Raw genomic sequence first — 20,233 nt, forward strand, 5'->3', positions numbered from 1 at the left:
TTTTTGGGCTCCTATGCCAAAAATTGTGCGCACACTTGCACTTGCATGCCAGCATCCAGAAGGCAATGCATGCCCCCCATATCCCCTACACTTGAGCGCGCAATCCCCTGCCCCCTTACCTGCACTGCGCCTCCCAGCTGATTTTCAGCCTGTTTGAGGCCTTTTTTGGCCTCCCAGGCTTGAGGAAAGCCTCTGTAGCCTGAAAAATAGGCCCATTTCTTTACTTTCCGTATTTCCGGAAATACAGGAAGTTATGAAACGGGCCTTATTTTTCAGGTTTCCTCAAGCCTGGGAGGCCGAAAAAGGCCTCAAACCAGCCGAAATCAGCTGTGAGGCACACGCATGTGCAGTGAGGTAAGTAATCCTGCGGCTCGCATGCCTGCACAAATGGCTCTGTGTGCCACCTGTGGCACACGTGCCATAGGTTTGCCATCACAGGCATATATTCTCTGTTGTCTTCAACTCTTTGGATTCAATTCTTCAAAGAGTGACTCAAATATTCTTCCTGCCATGTCTAATTCCTCCTACAAGATTTTAGCCTACCCACCCTAATGTAAACCCCCAAAGTAGCTCTCCCAGGAACACAGCCCACAGCCCATTCTTGCACTCTGAACTATCAATGCATTAATATGTTAATCTGCCACCTTCTACCTGAAGTTGGAGGGGCTATAGAAAACAGAAATATTTGGGATCTTTTCAGCAAAATGGAATGCTTAAGGGTAGGGAAAAACTGATTTGTCGTGAAATTTCCTCCACAGTACAATGAGAAAAAACAACAACAGACAAATCCCATTCAGTCTCAAAATAGAAGACAGCTCTTTATGTCGAAAAAAACAGAGTCTAGTTCCCAATTTTTCTCTGACTTGAATGATGAGACAGAAAATCTCTCTTTTCAATAAAGCTTTTATTCCATCTGCAGGCACTGCTCTGCCTCTGTCTCCCTGTTCTTTTTAGTAAGATAGACTCAAGGGCTGGGCTGACACAACAATTCTTCACAGCTAATTGAACTGTGGTTTACTTAAGCCAACTGTCTGGCTTCCAAAGAGATAGCAAAACATAAATCTATCACATGGGCTAAGTTCATATAATCAACTAATCACAGATTAGGCTCCAATGTGGTTGGTTACATTGTGGTTTACTGTATGCTAATAATATAATTAGAAAGTGGAAGTTAGTAAAACAAGCAAACCCACCTTCCAAGGCATTTGTTTTAAAAAATTGGAAATGAAGCTAAAAGCAACATTGCCCCCCAGTTTACATTATCTTGGCAAAAGGAGAATTTGTGAAAAGCATTCAGCAAGTACAAGTACAAGTTCTGCTCCATGAATGTGAGCCAAAAAACTATTGGTTCAAATCTGGATCATAAAGTCAACTTTCTTATGTTAGTCTTCCCCAGATAGAATACCTCCAGTTATATGGTTTAATAGTTATATGGTTTAAATCCCTTAATTTCTCAGACTGCTGAAAATTCTGGGAGCCCAAAAAATAGTCAAATGTATGTTCACATGACGTACTGAACTACAAACTAGCCAACCACAATCAAGGCTACTATGTTGTGCAAAGCCAGCCAGTGTGGCTACTTCAATATTTTGAATATTATAAAAACTTAGCAAATTAGATAAAGAAGATCAAACAGTTAACTAGGTATAAGGATGGCTTCTGAACTACAACCACTGGGCAAAGTTTGCGTCATCTATTTTAAAAGGATTTTTTTAAAAAAGCATCTTAAATGCCGATGGGGTTAAATGAACTAAGTTAAGCAGAAATGTGAAAAATATTTCAGATACTGCAGCTATTAATATTAGCATAAAAAATCCCTTTCTCTTTCTCAAGGAATAGAAGATTATGATTGTTGGGACCAGGAATTTCTGTTGCTAAGCAATGTGGTCATAATGTAGGTCACATGACCACAATGCTTAGTGATGGTAATCCCTGTAGTCTCCATTGCTGATGTTAAGCAAGAAGAGTGGGTTGTTAAGGAAGCACCTCCTCACAACTTCCTGATGGCTTCCAACAAACAAAGTCAGCGGGGAAATGGGCAGGATGTTGTAAGTGCCAGGCAGCTCATAAGCAGGCCAGCAGGCAGGCAAATGGCTCTTGCTGAGTGGGAGCAGGGGGTGTGTATGCGTGTGTGCATGGTTGGGCAGGTGTGGCACGAATGTGGTGGAGCTTGGGATGGGTGCCGCCAGATGAGAGAGGGTATCAGAATGGATGGGGAGACATGGCACAACTGCAGTGAGTCTCAAGGTGTGCAAGGGTGTGTGGGCGGGCAAGGGAGGCTGTGTGCAAAGGCAGGTGTGATGAAGGCAGGAGGGGAGGTGCAGTGGGGTCTGGGGTAGCTGCTGCCAGGTTGTGTGCGAATGGCTGTGTATGTGCAAGTGGCTGAGGGGGACATGGTGCAAATGAAAAGGAGCTGGGAGAGGGCAGTGTGAGAGTGTGCAAGTGGTGATGGAGGTGCAGCATGAGCGCAGTAGGACTTCGGGTTGCTGATGCCAGGAGGAAGAGGGTGCATGAATGGCCAGGGAGGTGCAGTATGAGCGCAGTGAGGCTTCAGGAGTGTGTGCAGGTGGCCAGGGAGGTGCAGCATGAGAGCGAAAGGACTGGGGGTTGGGAGAGACTTACCCAAGCAACTTGTGACCTTCCTTGCTAGCCTCCCCGTTGTCTTGCTTGTGGGAATTCAGAAGGGAAGATCGTGAGTTGTGATCACGTGATCGCAGGATACTGCAACCATTGCTATGTGCAAGCTGGTTGCCAAGTGGCCTGATCACAACCATGTGATCATGGGGTTGCTGGGACAGTCGGAACTTTGTGAGCCAGTCATAACTACCACTTATTTAGCACCACTGGAACTTCGAACTGTCACTAAATGAGTAGTTGTTAACCAAGTTCTATCTGTATATTCATATACATCACCCTGATCTTATTAGAACAAAGGTAGAATATATAGTTGATAACATCACGAATTTCTGGACTCTGCAAATATGTAACTTTCTAGTGTGTGGTTTCTTTGTATACAGTAATGTCTTAGCTAGAGAAAACATAGAGATTCAACTCTATGCCTCCAAAAATTTCCCCTCACATAACAAATCAAGAAGAAAGCAACCCAGATATAAGAAATTTCTTGATGATGAGAACAATTAATCAGTGGAATGACTTGCTCCAGAAGTTGTGGGTTGTCCAATACTGGAAGTTTTTAAGAAGAGATTGGACAACCGTTTCTCTGAAATGGTATAGGGATTCTTGCCTGAACATAGGGTGGGGACTAGAATATCTCCAACTTTGTTATACTGTTACTCTGTTAACACCATTTTTCCCCTTCGTTGTGAAAGTTTTCCTTATTCTTCCTATTGGAGTTTTCATGACTTTCCATTTTGTAGCTCCCTAAACAAACCAGAATACCCTTTGCAACACAACCCTAATTTTCCATTCATCTACAGGCAGCAAACATTATTGGGGAGGGGGAAGAGATCTGCACAAATTACTCACCACCCAACAAGCATTTCCCAGATCTGCAATCTTCACTCTGATCTTGTCTGCGTTTTGGGGTTCCAAAGGGTTCACCAAGAATTCAGAAGTGCCAAAAGCTGCCCAGACACAGTAGAGAAGAACAGAGATAACAAACAAGAACCATTGTGAGGAATCACAATCAAAGCACACGTACCTCCTCTCTAGAATGGAAATGCTGCTCTAGCATCTTTTTGGGGGGAGAGGGTTACCATAGTATGGAAATCAGAGCTATGGAGGAGTTTTAATTCAGGGATAATGTGCTAACACAACTTTAATAAAATCTGGTCAAGAAGGGAAGGGATGGCATGGCTGATAGGTTGCGGCGTGTAATTTCCAAGATGGGAAGCTGGGATGTTTAACAATGCTTGGCTTACTTCTCTTTGCCTCCCCCCCAAAGTTGGAGCAAGTACTCACTGCTGGGTGAGAGAAGCCCTCCACGCTCCCGCTGGTTAGAAATGCCTGAGAGGGCTGAACCAGAGAAGAGAGATCCTGAGAAGCCGGAGGTGGCAGAGTCAGGGCTGACATGATGGCTGGCGGTTCCAGGTGGGGAATGCCCATTGCAGCTGTCGTAGGCGTTGTGTGTGTAGAAGCCAGAGGATGATGTCATGCTTTGGGGACTGCAGGCCAGAGATCCCCCCGAGGGCTCTCCACCTCCAGAGACTGAGATGGGGCCAACTGCAATGCCCTTCTGCAGAAGATGATGGAAGGCCAAGATATCCCAGCAAGAGGAAGGAAAACATTATTAGCCAAGAGGAAAAGAGACAGACATGCTTTGAAGTAAAGTAAAAGTACATCAAAATGGGACGTTTGACAAAAACCCCTAGGTCTTATTCAACGCCTCAGAAGCAAGGATCCAAAATCAGAATCTTGTTTTTATTTGCCTTTTCATGAATCTTAAACTTGGATCATCCAACACAAAACGATTCACACAGAAAAATGAAGCTACTTTTTGATAGTCTAACTTCATTAAAGTATGGAATTCAGTTTTATAAAGTATGGTAAAGGCCTTCAATCTTAAAAGGGAACTAGACAAACTAATTCTGGGTGATAAACTCCTAATGACCATTAGTTACCAGGCAGCTGCCAGAATGTCCAGCCTCAAAGGCAGGATGTAACTCAAGGTTAATTGCTAGAGATCAGCAATTAGGGCCCTGGGACCACAGTTTAGGAAACACTGACCTAAACTATGGTTGCCCAACCTTTTGGCTTGCCTGGACCCCAATGAATGAAGAGGTCTTGGGCCGCATAAAAATACATAGTTAACATACATAAATGCCATAATAGTATTAAAAGTATGATCTTCTTGTATTACTAGCTGTACATGGCAATATGGAGCTGGAGGTTGGACGTGCCTGACTTAAGAGTTTCTGCATTTTGGTGGTAAATAAATCAAGAATTGCATACATATAACAGCTGTAAAATGATTTATAAACTTGCCTAGTTAGACATTTATTCCTTCCTCCAGGAAAAAAACATACTGCCATTATGTGGCAGGATGCCTGTATTTACAACTTGGGCTTAAATATAGTTTCAGTTGAGACTCTTAAGTAATTACTAAGCAAAGCTGACAATCTGTGGAACATAAAAAAACAAACATACAAGAGTAAAACAGGCTGCCTAACTTAAGTGTTTTCTCTCTTTCCCTCCCTCGTGAAAAGCACTATGTTGTCTAATATCCATTTAATGGGTAAATATCCATATAATGACCATATGCCCTTCATTATAAAGGTCAGTCTATTTCAGAAAAGTGTCCTTTAGATTTTATTTTTCAAAAACTCACTTTTTCCTTTATTTTGATCGTTTAACTTTACAGTACAAACTATACTGTAGTGCAATCTTCCACATTCATGTGAAAAATAGGGAAATTGAGGTTTTTTTAAAAAATAAATTTACATATAATGTTTGATTTTAGGTACTTTAATCAAAATATGTGTTTTTGTAAAGTTTTCTTGGTTTTCTCTGAATTTTCTTTTGTGTAGCAAAATTATAAACCAAAACAATTGTTTAAAATCCTTTTTATCCTCTGCTTTTTCCAAGAAAATACAATCCAGGTGTAAATCTGCCATATATTTCTGTCAAGCTTGCGGGAATGATCCCAAGGGCCATAGCATACCAGTCTCCCAGACCATCTTACCTGTGTCCCAAAGGCGCTTTTTCAAGAGGCAACTGGACTTTCTATTTTTCCTTTGAAGACATTTCGCTTCTCATCCAAGAAGCTTCTTCGAAGAAAAACCAGAAAGTCCAGTTGCCTTTTGAAAAAGCACTTTTGGGACAACCATGACTTGGATGACTGAGAATCTCCACAGACATCTTACCTGTGGTCTCTGTGGATTTGCTGGTCCCTGCATTTGTAGCTGCCAGGTCCTCCAGCTGCTGAAGGTCCTGAAGTCGTTCAGCCAGGAGCTGACTCTGCCGTTTCTGCTTCCTCTTCATCTTCTTCCGCTTGTTCTTTGAAAGCTTCCCATTCTGGGAGATGAGAGGGCCCCATGTCACAGCCCCATCACTCATAATTCCAGGGCTGCATAAGAATGGAGCAGACGGGGAAACAGGCAAACAAGATGGATGCCTGCCCATTATGTTTGGGGCAGGCAGGGAAAGGAGAAGAAACAGTCCAGGGAATCACGTGGGCCCTAATGCTTTTGTCAGTGGGCAATGTAAGTTGCACTGCATGCAAGAGAAAAGCTGAAGGTATGTAGAAACAAGAAGACATGACAGTTCTCCCTGATGCAGATAGGGCTGTCACAAGCAAATGGCTGGAAAGTAAAGCTAAGTTCAATGGGAAATGATCAAATTCAGGCTGTTCCACTTCAGACTGCTGGAGGGGACGTTACTTGCATAATTGATAAAAATTCCTAAGCCTCTGAACTGCTTCAAGGAAGAAACCTAAGTTAAGTCCTACTTTCTGACATGGAGATATTTTTAATATGATGGAATTAATTTATGCAATCTTCAGCAGTACGATTACTGCCACCTGCAATTTGAAATGGGACAGCCTGAAGAAGATGGACTTAACTACCGCAGAGTGTTCTCAAGCCTAAAGTGCAGACATCCTGCCAGGAGGGAGAGAGGCTGGTGTGAAGCAACAAAGCAAAGAGAGTTCAGAGTGAAAAGAAGGGAGCCGTGCATGTGTTGGGCCTATTGAAACTAGCCGAGCCTAAAGGTGGCTCAACTACAGGAACCAGCAACGATATATTTAACAACGGCAACAAAGCGGTGCACATTCTCACAATGAGCTCTAGTGCCCTTTCTCATTCAACAAAGGGTCTAGAGGCAACTATGCAAAGCCAAAAGCTGCTGTTCCACAATGTCAAATGGGCCCATCCCTTGCCCAGGCCACAAAAAAAAAAAAAAAAAGTGAGTCACAGCAACAAGACAAAAAAAACCTGACAGACAGAAACAAGGATATACTTGGCACAGAGATGTGAACTCTGGGAAGCACAAGGCATGAAAAGCGCACAAATAGGAATGAAAAAAATAATAAAACAGAAGAGGTGACAAAGAGGGCAATCTCGCATTTACATAGGCAGGAGGGAATACTGCCATCAGTTGCTGAAGGTGGAAAAGTAAAGTAAAGCTATGGCATAAGGAAACAGTGGATGGCCCTCTGGGTTTCTGGCAAAGTGCAAGAGAAGACTTCATTGCCCAGCTAATACGGAGCAACAGAGACAGCGGCAAGGAGCACTCATAGCAGGAACTTATATCTGGGTCCCTAAAAGGAAATCTGTGTCACTCCAGGATCACATATAACCAGAGCCCTTCAAATCCATACAACTTTTAATAGGATAGGAGGAGGAAATATATTAAATATAGGGAAAACACTTAAGTCAAATTCACTTTCTGACCTGGCCCCATATATTAGCATCCCTCCCCAACACCCAGTTTGGCTAAGTGCAAATGAAGTTGCACGTAACTTGATCTACACTTAAGTCAAAAAATCTGGTCAGATTTTTGCACATTGTTTCACTCTAAACCAGGCCTGTCAAACTGGCGGCTCATAGGCTGGATGCGTCAGGCTCAGGCCACGCCCTCCCCAGCTCTGCAAAGGCAAAAAAAAAAGTCACAATAGATCATGTGACATGATCGAGTTTGAAACATGTGCATGTGGAAGACAGGCTAAGCACCATTACTGGCCCTTTACTAAGCAAAAATGTATCCAGGTGTACGGAAGTAGAAGGTGAGGCACACCTGAACTTCCTTTGCCATAAATTAGCAGAATGTACTACTTGCTAGAGTGGATTTTTATCAGATTCTGACATAATTTGCAATCTGGCAGAAAGGAGATAAACAAACTGGTTTTATTTCTAAGAAACACCAGACCCTTCCTTCCAGCCAAGTTTGTTTCCAGCAATGCTAATCTTCTGAATCTGGAAGGTGCAAAATCAACAAATAATTTACACTTTCTTTTAGATCAGTCTTGGTTTGGCCTTAGGCACCCCTGCTTATTTTTTAAATGCATGGCCCTGGTACCAGGGTTTGTTTGAAGCCCCTGAACAATAGTTATAGCTTTCAAGGGCAGCGTAGATCAAGCAGGTTCAACCTTCCACCAAGTATCCACTTATCTTCAGAAGGGCACATAGGTAACTGTGAGAGCTGCATGGTCTAGGAAAGGTCAGGCATTGTTATCTTAAAGGCCCAAGGATACAAGGGCCAGATTTGTACAAGGAAAAATTAAAGATAAAAAATAAAATACAATATAGTGCTGGCTCTATAAAAGGAAGAGAAACCAGAGCAGGAAAGATTACAGAATAAAAAACTCTTATGATCCAGAACTGAAAACTGTGAAGATACACTATCATCAATTATAGAGCCTCAGCTAAATAAACCAATAAAATTAAATAATAGTTTAAGGTAGGACAGGAAGTAGGAATTAGAAAGCAAACAAAAACAGAGATAAAATAGTTTTTTGACAAAGAAATCTTTATTTTGTAATTTTTCCTCACAACCCTCCCCTTTGCATGGAACCCATTTTTTTCTCCGAGCCTCGGTACCACCACGTAAAGAGAACTCACCAAAATCTCTTTGATTCTCAATACAGAGAACCAAAAGCCTTCTCCTTTCTAGTTTAGTGCCTGTCCTCACAACCACTGGATCTACACTCACCATGTCTGTTTTTTATGGTAAGGAAAAAAAAGTAAACCAATGAAACAACAACATACCCAAGCGATTACCAAGAGCCACTGGAAAGCAACAGATAATGACTATATACCTTCAATTCAGAAAAAGAGGAAAAATCCCAGGAGCCTAGATTAAGAAGGATGTTCCTGACAATGGGAATCACCTGCTCCCCAGCTAGATGCAAAGCAACACATTTATCTTTGTTGTTTCCTTTGGAGCAATTGCTGAACCTGTAAATATCTTTCTGAGACACCCATAACTGTGTGAGAATATTGAAGACTTCTGATTGGCACAGCCTTTATAGGTGAAGCAATAGCACTTAAGACTTATATACCGCTTCACAGTGCTTTACAGCCCTCTCTAAGCAGTTTACAGCCTATTGCCCCCAACAATCTGTGTCCTCATTTTACCCACCTCGGAAAGAGGGAAGGTGGAGTCAACTTTGAGCCTGGTGAGACCCTTTGGATTACTGAGATAGAAAAAAGCTTGGTCAGAACAAGTGGGAATAAATTTCTGGGTCACAGGAATGTGAACTCAGCTCTGGTATTAAAAACAAATTCCTTGGCTAACTAATCATGTTCCTTAATTCCAAAAATATACTGACTCTTGGTCCTGAGCCACCATTTCAGCCTTGGTTCTGGATAGAGGATTTGGGTTTCTAGTTAAAAAAATAAAATAAGGATCTTGCAAGTTTACCCACTTCTGGCTTTATAGAAGAGATGTGGTTAAAGGGAAACATAAAAGGGAGCGTTTCATTTTTCTAGCTTCACTGAAACATGTTCCAAGGTTGTACATTGTGCCACAAATGTTGCTGCAACTAGAAAGGACAAATTGCAGGAGAGTTCAAAGATGGAATTTTCAACTATACATCTCCCATGCAAGAAATCACAGTGTTCCCAACCTTAAAATCATGGAATTCAGCTTCATGAGGCTTTAGTTGTCCAGACACGCTCTCATACAGACAGCTCGTTATACAAAGTTGGTGACCACCCACTTTAGCTATGTGGTTAAAAACTAGTTACGAATTTAAGCTAAAAGCAACCCAGAGACCAGGTATAGCCCAGAATTGCCACTAGGTGGAGGAAAGAGGTCTGGCCAGTGCTTGGCCTGATCCAAAGCAGTGATCAGAAGCCAGACTTCACAGGATGGCTCTAGTTTAAGAGACCAGGCCTCCACTACTGAACCATGGCAAGAAGTAGAACATAGAAGGATTAACTAAGCAGATCCAAAAGCCGAATCGTTCATCACCATAGAGAACTAAGTAACATTCCCAAATTTTCTGGAAAATTGTGGATAACCCTCCTTTAGGGCCAAGAATTAGACTTTGGAATGATGGAGTGCTGAGGCCAGAGTGGGTGGGATCTAATATTAAGCACTTCACCTGATGGGTCAGTGGTGGGATTTTCTACTTACTTTCCTTAATATGCCGATTCTACTTTGCTCCAAATATTGTTGTAAAAGCCTAACATTGTGGTTCAATTGTCTCAGCGCAATCTTAGGGCTTCTGATGGGAAAAAAAAATGGTGGGGGGGAAGGGGAGGGAGAATCCAGGGCTACATGTATCCCATAAATTGGCCACACTGCAATAAAGATGGTTAGGTCAGGTTTCTCCAAAACTGTTCCCGTTGGTCATTTTGGCCTTTCTTCATTCTTTTTTATTACTCCTTTGCATAATATGTGATTAACTGGACTGTGGTTTACTTCATTATCCTATTTTTAGGCTCTGTATAATATGTTACGCTGAAATGTGGCTGCCTGGCCTAGTCTGAATCTAGCAGTAAAATGTCAGCTCTCAGGAAAGTGAAATTATATACAGTACTGCATCTCTGATGGATGGCTGTATTTACACTTCTCTTCTGAAAGAGAAAACAGTGTGTCTCTGCCCGGCATGTGCTGAGCCATGCAACATATATTTCTTAATCTTGGCAAATCCAGTGGGCTGTATCTAGACTTTTTGGCTGTGGAAACCTGCTGATTTCTTCAAGGTAAAAGGTTCCCCTCGCACATACATGCTAATCGTTTCTGGCTCAAGGTGACGGTGCTCATCTCCGTTACAAAGCCAAAGAGCCAGCGCTGCCTGAAGACGTCTCCGTGGTCATGTAGCTGGCATGACCAAACGCCAAAGGTGCATGGAACACTGTTACCTTCCCACCGAAGTGGTCCCTATTTTTCTACTTGCATTTTTACCTGCTTTCGAACTGCTAGGTTGGCGGAAGCTGAGACAAGTAACGGGAAATCACTCCGTTACACGGTGCTAGGGATTCGAACTGCCGACCTTTCTGATCGACAAGCTCAGTGTCTTAGCCTGAGCCACCGTGTCCCTTTTCTTCAGGGAGAAAAAAGCAAGCAATTATTAACTTGTCTCTTTACTTTCAAAGTGCTCACATTCCACCAATGTAGTCTTTACTGAGCCCATAATATGTTTCAGCAAAGACAGTTTATTTATCTAAATGGAAACCGATACACAGGAAGAACAAACAGGTGCATCTAACGAAAGCAAGGGAGGAGTAGTAGGAACCTGAGGCATGACTCACTAGCATGACTTTGTTACATGGGGTAGTGCAAACATACTGTATAAGCAAGACTTTTATAAACAGCTACCCCAACAGCAAAAAGCAAAGCTAATCTTGGTGACTTCATGGAAACATCTATGTAGTTTTTCTTGGAAGCAGTACAGAGAATTTGCTGGAGCTGCTTTCTAGAACTCCCCTCCCCTCATGTCTGCAGCATTAGTATTTCCTGGTGGTTCCTCCTTCCAAATACTCATCAAGTGCAATGCTGCTGGGGCTTTTGGGGGGACTGCTGAGGTTAGCTAGTTGTTGCTCTCCAGCCTAGAGCAAAACAAGTAGAAAACGGGGTGTTAATAATGCTTCTTTTGGTCTGCTAGGAAGTGAGCAAGCCCAAATGTGGCCAATTGCTTCCTTAGCCAGCATCTGCAGGCTTGAGGAATTATGGAGCCTGCAGTCCAAAAAAACATTTGGAAAGTGTTAGGAATGTAAGTCACCTAACATTTGGGTTGGAAATATATAAACCAGGATAGACATTTTAATACTGTCTCTTTAAGGGAATGCTAAAATTGTAATTGGGTGTGGTTCCTCAAATGGCCATAAGATGGAGCCAGAAACCTGGGTTGTTAGTTCTGTCCTGTTGTTGAGAGTGTTGCTAGTTGGTTGATGTTCGCTGTTTTTGGTTCCTGCATTTCCCCGTAGACTGTTGCTGATCATCGTTATTCTTGGATAAATGCGAGTCTATTACTAAACTGTTTATTATACTGGACTTTGATATTTGGATTATCCCTGGACTGAATACTGACTGCTTTAACCGTGTATGACTTGGACTGCTTGTTAGACTTTGCTTAATCGTTTACTGGAAGTAAAAACCTACATTTTACTATACAGTGTATCTGTGTGTCGGTTGTGTGTTATTCCTCACCACTCTCACTACATCTCCCTGTGTGCACTCATTCTCCTAATGGGGATTACCTCAACAGAAAGTTACAGGGTGTGCCCATTTCTGGCAAGGGTCCTGTCTCCAAGTTTCAGACAAAAGGCACCTGTGGAAGGCTTTATTTATTTATAACATTTATTGGTATCTCACCATCAGGTAGCTCTCTAAGTTACTGTAAGTCATAAAACTATGTATTTACATTAACACATAAAATAAATGCTTCTTGGATATTTTGCAGGTAAACCAAGGGTTTTACAGCAGGCTTCACACAGACATGATCAACACGTGGCAGATCAGATACTGAGTTTCTGCAGTTTCATTTAAGGCAGAAGGGCCAGTTCATATGACCTAATCCTATTCCATGCAAAAAAAAAACCCCATCCAAAGATTCAAAGAACTAATAGGGAAAGGAGAAGACCACAGCCTTTTGCTGGTATGCTTGTTTTCTATGAGTAGTTTATTTCTTTTCTGAAATTGGAATTTATTTAACAGAATCCAATATAAAGCAGCCTAACCTTAACCAGGGAAAACAAGGAACTTGGCCTTCCTTCCAAGCATCAGAAGAGGGATATTCTATTTCCCACTTCTGGTATACCCTTTGGATCCTATTCAGAGAACAAATGAATCATAGTGTTTTTTACCAGCAAATTCAAAACAGGTTGCATTTCAAAGTCAAGGCACGGTAGAAAATCAACTCCGGAGTTGTGCCTATACCACAGATACAAAAGCATAGGTCATGGTTAAGAGATCACAACAGTCGAACCTAAAATCAAACCAATTATTCCATATCTTTACAGATACCATTATCTCCTTGGCTGTTGGGAGTTCTACATATATGTGTATATGTATGTTTAAAGTGTGGAAAATACATAAAGCAGGCTTCCAGCCCAGCCTTTTTTCTTTGGCACATACCAGTTGTGCCAGACTACAATTGTAACTCCGAACCAGTATGCCCTTCAATAGTGCTGTCTAAATGTGATAGCACCTCATTTACAAGGCACCCAGTTCTTAAGAAACAGGGTCCTAGGACATCATGGTACACAGCTTCTAATTTTTTGTTAACAGACCCAAAATAACAACCACCTCTCTGGGGTTGTGCACAGCCATGTATATTTTGGGCACTGCTCCCACTGCTTCTTCAGCCCTAATATTCAATCAACACCTCATCAGTTAAGAAGAGTTGGATGGCAAACAAGTTTAATGAATAAATATACAAAAACATTTCTACCATTCAAATAAGCAATCCACGTGGACTTCTCCCAAATGCATAATGTCCAGGATTCCTCCTCTTATCTATCCTCACCCAAATTTAATATGGTTAGGTTCAAAAAGGGGCTTTCCCCTCTCTTTTCAAGCGATACAATTTAATCCACACAAACACTGCTATTAAATCCAGGAATCCCTCAGCTTAGGCTTTTTATCCACAGGGCGCAGTCAGAAAGAGGTGAGGAGGAGTTCACTTTCTTTCTTCAAGCATGCCAACTGATCCCCTTCAACCACAGAATTTAGAGAAGAAACTGTGGGTCTCTTGGATGTAAAGCAGCACCAAGTGATGCTTCCCTTCCTTCTGAGGCCTGCACCAATGTTTGCAGGTCCCAAGTTGCAACAGATCAGCTATTCTGCTTGAGAAACTGGTAAAGAAACAGGCATATAAAGAAAAATATGGGGAAAGATAAAGGGAAATGTACAAAAACATAACACCCCTGGTGTATTATTGGCATCTCAATAAAGAACACAAGTGCCGTGCACATGTTACAGAATCCAGCACCTTGGGTTAGTTTAGATACAAAGCTGTCAGTTTCTTTACCATAAGAGAGCAGGAACAAGGCTGTTAATTTTTCTCCTATTATGCACATATTGAATCACCTTAGCCTCAGGTATTAATAATTTTTATTAACTAACTCTTAGTCAGATGTGTGAACCACCTTCTGGTCCTGATTAAGAAATCTTTACTATCCATAATGATAATTAATGCATTTGAACCAATGCAATAACTTATCACAGAGAAGGGTGAGGCAATGCTCATGAACTTGCTGATTGTGTCATGGTGCCCCCTTTTAAGGGACAGCCATCATTTTTTTAAGAAACAAAATCATTCAGTGCATATAATAAGGTGGCAAACAAACTAAGAGCCAGATTTAAAGTGGAAGAAACAAACAATCCTTAATGAAGTCCTTGCTCTCTGTCCAATCCAGAAATGCCCAACTCTGGGTGAGCACACCAGATATTATTGAACAGCAACTTCCAACAGTCCAAGCCAGCGCATTCAATAGGGGGAAAGCTGTAGTTCAACAACACCTGGAGGTTCACAAGTTGCCCAAAGTGATGAGAAGTACTCATGGAGAAAGCCTTGGATACTTCACAAAGGGACACCAACTCTCTTCTGGTCCCTGTGCACTTCCCCTTTGCTATTTCTGATCCTTATCAGAACATCTCACAATCAAAACCACAACAATTAAATTAAAATTACAACAAAGTTTGTAAGTCAGTGAAATGACACATCTACAATGATAAAAATATATTCAGAGGCACAAACTGAGGATTCTAACAGCCATTCTTTTCTCTCTCTCTCTCTCTCTCCTGCTTCAAGAGACCAGTCACACAACAAGAAAAGGAGAAGGCTCAACTGAGCCATGGATATTAAGTTTAGTTGCCAGAGGCAGACCAAATACAGAATTTGACTCATGGGGGAAAAATCAGCCAATAAGCTCTCCAGCATGAGACAGCCTTACTAAAGTGAATGGGAACGACAGCACAAAGTTGTTGAGTCATGAGAAGGAGCTCTATATCCAAATTAGATTCATGTTTCTTGGGATATCCCTGGCCTAAGGGGATGAGCTCTTAGCTCTCCTTGAACACAGAGAGAAATAACTGGAGGTGTATCCTGTTACATGGGTGATAAGGAGTCTCTGTGCTAGGAGACTGCAGCCACAAACCAGAGAAAACTAGCCTAGATGGCAATGGTCCAACCTAGTATATTTCCCCTCCTTCTTTCCTTTGACTGCCAAACTGGCTAAAGCATACAACCTTTCCTGGAGCTAACAAAGACTGCAAACATCATCTCACTATATGCAAAATGTGCCCATGGTAACACTGACAAATTATAGATGCAGCTTGCCAAACACAGAGGGGCCATCCACACAAGGGCAATGGAGATTGTGGGTATCAACAGTCCATGAGTTTCACAGAGCAAGTGAGATCCAAAGCAGGCACTCTAAAACATCATTCCTTCCCCCCATCACAGCCCTGGACGGGGTGGGGGACTTACCAGGCTTTCCTGGGGTGCAGAGCTGACTGAGGGAGAGATGCACAGGTGGAGTGAGGCGAGGAAAGGGGGAGAGAGAAAGAGACAGAAATGATTCCCAGAATCAGCCAGGAAATCCAAAGCAAATAAACATCAAATCAGTACAGTAATGCTGCAAAGGAGGATGAGGAGAATGAGGATGTGGAAGGCCAGAGTCTCCCACACCATTAGGATCATTCCGCCCTAAGGCTAGGATTAATGTTATAAAACCAGGGAGAGGCAGAATCTGGTTTCCCTCATCACTTTAGCCCTCAGTTCTATTCTTATGGCCATTTTGAATACAGAACTCCCGTCTGAAAGTTCTAAATGGAATTTGAGCCTGGCCAATGACAGACTCCTGGATTTGCTACCAGATCTCAACTGTACATATGTCCAGTAACCGTGATCCCTAGGAGCCATATCCAGTGTCTAGTTTCCCCCACCCCCGCTGGGCTTCTTAGTCCAGGTTCTTAGCTTTTAATCTAAAAATAGGCCAGGTTCCTAGGCCTCAGGCTTAGGGGGTACTTGGACAACACTTATGGTGTGATTTCTGGAGCCAGAGCTGGAGAGGGAGGAAGGTAATAAGATTCCCAATGATTGTTGGAAAAAGATTTCATGACGCATACCTAGTGTTTCATCACTCCCAATGATGAACGGAAAGAGAACCGGGTACAAAAAAAATAATAGAAAAATGGCCATCTATTTCAATTGAAGGCCTAAGGTGCAGAGCTATTGTTTTGTTGAAGTGGCATTTGGGAAGGGAAGCCAAAGGTAGAATTGAAATGTCTTATTTTAGGTTTGTTTGGGTACAAGGCTATCACGGCCTATGCTTTAATTTGGAGACACACCTCTCCATTAATTTCTCTTCTTCCAAAGGCAAACAATTGTTCTGTGAGTAGGAAGGAATTCACCTTAAAAGAAATAAAGGAATGTTGACGGGATGTGGCAGTGACACAGAACAGCACTGAAAGGAGCAGGAATGAACTCTGCAAAGAGTGTATGCACTTCATTAAAAACAAACAAACACAGCACCCCCATTTTCAGATTATTTGATAAAGGATGAGCAAAAGCACTCATATGGCTAAATTTTGCGAATATGGTTATGGAGGCTCAGAGGGGAGCGGGCAAAAGGGAGCAGCCCCTACCTTAGTTGTTAAGGCCTTTTATACTAACCTGATATTTTCCAGAAGTGTTGGGACCAAAACCTTTAATCTGCAGAGAGCTAGTTTGGCCACTTTAAGGGTCAGATTGGGACCAAGAATCCAGTTCTAATTCAGCCACTCAACCATTTGGTTGGCTGGTTAACTAGAAGCCAGTCACTCGCTGCCTTTCTATCCATCCTATGTTGCCCATTTGTGGCAGAGGGGATAAAATGAGGTGAGACTCTCCTGTATGTTGCGTGGAGTTCCCAGAAAGATGACGGATAACAAAACCATGCATAATAGTAGTAAGTCTCCTAGAAGGCATCCAGTTGGGAAAGGCACTCTTATACTGACTATCCCAGACCCCCCCACACACACACACACCAAATTAGAATGAGAAGTATCCTTGAATTCTGACAGTGGCAGGGAAACCTGCTTTGCTCTATCCGTGAACGGAGGAAAGATGGCTAATCTTAACTTTTCTTCTTCCTCCTCCACGTTGATTAAGCCAGCCTACCACTTGCTAATGAGGAAGCCCATTCTCCTAATGAATTGAAGGCTTCTGATCATTACATGGAATCCCCAGGGCCAAATCACTCTCTTTGACAGCTGCTAAATGGGCTTTTGGTTTGCCAAGGAAATGAGCAAGCATGTTAAAAAAAACCCAAAACCAACGGCAACCTAGGGAATCCACTTTAAAAAGTTCAACTTGCTCACTTTCATTACCAAGCTTACTTTTATCAAACAGATTTTCTTTTTTGTTTTACTCTGTGCATTTAAGCTCCGTCATGGATTCTTTTGGGATGAAGTTGCAGTTTTCTAGTTATCGCTGTATTAGCATTAGCATTTAGAGTTATATACCGCTTCACAGTGCTTTTACAGCCCTCTCTAAGCGGTCTACAGAGTCAGCCTATTGCCCCCAACAATCTGGGTCCTCATTTTACCAGCCTTGGAAGGATGGAAGGCTGAGTGAACCTTGAGCGTGGTAAGATTCGAACTGCCAAACTGCAGGCAGCTGGCAGTCAGCAGAAGTAGCCTGCAGTACTGCATTCTAACCACTGCACTACCATGGCTCTTTGGAGTGATTTGGTTTCTGTTCCTGCCCTTCTGAAAACATTTCTGTTCCATTCATTAGAACATAAATATGGTCCCTATGGCTTGTGTCTTTTTTTTAATCAATCAATCAATCAATCCATTTTTATTACGGTCACAGACCAGCAAAGCTTGTGCCTTTCATTGCCACTGCCTAGTACTTTTGGATGCAATGAATGTTGAACACTTTGGCATTTAAGAATGTTGCTGTTGCTCCCTCAATTATGTTTGCATTAACCTAATGAAGGTCTCCGTTTGCTAGAGGAAAATTCTGTCCCCCCCACCACTCAACTTCTATCGTGCCCCTTTCGCATCATTCTTGGGAGAAAGGACACCAGCATTCAACCCCCTTGCTTACAAATAGGATGGGATTACTTACCTGCAGAACCCGAGGGAGGAGGGCCCCCAGTCTGCTGCCAGAGAGTGGCTTCAGCTGCCAGCCGTCGTATGTAACTCTCATCTACACACAGCAGGATATTCTCTGGCTTGATGTCTGTATGGATTATTTTGCACTTTGTGTGGAGGTAATCAAGGCCCTGCAGCACCTGAAAATGGAAGCAATTGTGCCAAGGTTAAGAACCTCTTTGCGATTCAGGCCAAGAGGCTGTGAGGTCCTGAAGTCTTGATCCTATTAACAACTATAGCAGGGCAGGTAGTTTTTGACTTACACCCCCAACTGAGCCCCAAATTTATGTTTTTAAGTGAGATATTTGTCATTTGCCCCATTTTATGACCTTTCTTGCCACAATTCTTAAGTGAATCATTGCAATTGTTAAGTTAGTAACACAGTTGTTAAATGAATCTGGTGCTTCTCCATTGATTCTGCCGGTCAGAAGGTTGCAAAAACTGATCGCATGACCCTGGAATACTGCAACTGGCATACAGTAAATACAGTATAAACCAGTTGTCAAGCATCCAAATTCTGATCATGTGACCACAGGGATCTGCAATGGTTGTAAGTATGAAAAACAGTCATAAATCTTTTTTTCCCCAGTGCCATTGTAATTTTGAATGGTCACTAAATGAACTGTTGTAAGTCGAGGACTACCTGTACTCAAGTCCCAGAAAAACAGGTGTTCAAATTAAGCCCATCTGCTTGGCATAATAAAGCAGTCAGGAATGATCCTGACTATAAAAACTAACAACACCTCCCCAAAAAAGTTTGCAAAGGAATCCACCTTTACCTGGCATAAGATGCTCTTGACACAAGGTATGGGAAGTCCTTGGTAGTTGGATTTGATAATCCACTTTAACAGCTGGTGTCCTAAAACCTCAAGGACCATGCAAACATCTGGTGAAATTCAAGTCAAGGAGATAAAACAGGCATCAGAATGAAAAATCTGGTTGTTTAAAAAAGCACCAGTAAATAGATCCCTCCTTTCCTTACAGTACATACAAAGAATTTATAAAATAACTTAAAATCAGATACAGAACAAAGGCAGAGAAAGAAAGCTGGTGTAAAACAGAATTTGGAGGCATCCAGCTGTGGTCTCCTAGATAACGCAACTCAACCGTAACAACACAAGAGCAAACAATAGATACAAACTCAAGGTTAATCGCAACAAACTTGATTGCAGGAAATACGACTTCAGCAACAGAGTGGTCAACGTCTGGAATACTCTACCTGACTCTATGGTTTCTTCCCCAAATCCCAAAACCTTTAACCTTAGACTGTCTACTATTGACCTCACCCTTTTCCTAAGAGGTCTGTAGGGGGCGTGCATAAGCTCACCAACGTGCCTACCGTCCCTGTCCTATTGTTTCTTTTATTTTTATTTTTCTTATATGTATCCATGTATTCATAACTATGTTTTTACTTATACCTATTGTAAGCAATTGACAAAAATAAATAAATAAAATAAAATAAATAACACAAAAACCAAGCAATTTTTGAGATGACTCAAAAAGAAGATCTCACCTGAGATCTTCTTTCAAAAGTTAACATTTGGCAGAACAGCCATTTGGGGGAAAACTTATTGGCCATTTGTTCCTTTTTAGCTTTGATTTTATTATAAGGAGTTGGTGAATTCGGGATCAGTAGGAAGTTATTTTTATCCACATAGCAAATAATTATTGCAGACAATTGGGAGTCTTCTTGGTCATTATTAGATAAAGAAAACATGTGTAGGTGTGCATTTGTTTATTAAGAAGCCAAGCAGGAAGCTGGTGATAGAATGGAAAAGCACAAAGCACAGCAACCCAGAAATATTTCCCCAAATATTTCCCTGTGATAACACGACTTCTTTGAAATTGGATTGCCCCAATAAACAAAACGTGGATGTGCTAACTAAACAAAAGGACAATTGCTTTACAAGAGGGACCTAATATTCCTATAGCCCAGCAACATTTGTTGTATTCACCTACTGTTTAAAAGGGGCTGCAGCCATTTATGCTTACCACAAAGATCTGATGCAGCTAAAAATCTCGGTCCTTTATTATTTCACTCTAGGGAATGGGAGGTAGACAAAAAAAATCGATTGCTCTGTCAGATATATAGCTATAGATAGATAGGTAGGTAGGTAGATAGGTATATCCTATCTTGGATGTTAGTGAGAAAACGCCCCAAGGTTAGCTGTCACTCAGCATACCGATTTCTATATACAAAACAGGTTTGGAACAATTTCTATTTTTCCTGCAGACATTTTCA

The 20,233-nt window shown here is 41.9% G+C and overlaps 1 protein-coding gene across 1 annotated transcript in view; it reads right to left on the bottom strand.

Moving 5' to 3' along the window:
- Positions 1–20,233, bottom strand: part of SRPK3 (SRSF protein kinase 3) — a 35,463-nt gene that overhangs the window by 5,379 nt on the left and 9,851 nt on the right. The window contains 7 exon segments of the mRNA XM_026711282.2: positions 3,487–3,584; positions 3,922–4,177; positions 4,179–4,195; positions 5,823–5,973; positions 15,338–15,363; positions 17,966–18,131; positions 18,771–18,877. Of these exon segments, the coding sequence (XP_026567067.1) occupies positions 3,487–3,584; positions 3,922–4,177; positions 4,179–4,195; positions 5,823–5,973; positions 15,338–15,363; positions 17,966–18,131; positions 18,771–18,877 (821 nt within the window).

This window comes from Pseudonaja textilis, chromosome 2 (assembly GCF_049901715.1).
Source record: "Pseudonaja textilis isolate UNSWEBS1 chromosome 2, rPseTex1.2, whole genome shotgun sequence".
NCBI lineage: Eukaryota > Metazoa > Chordata > Lepidosauria > Squamata > Elapidae > Pseudonaja > Pseudonaja textilis.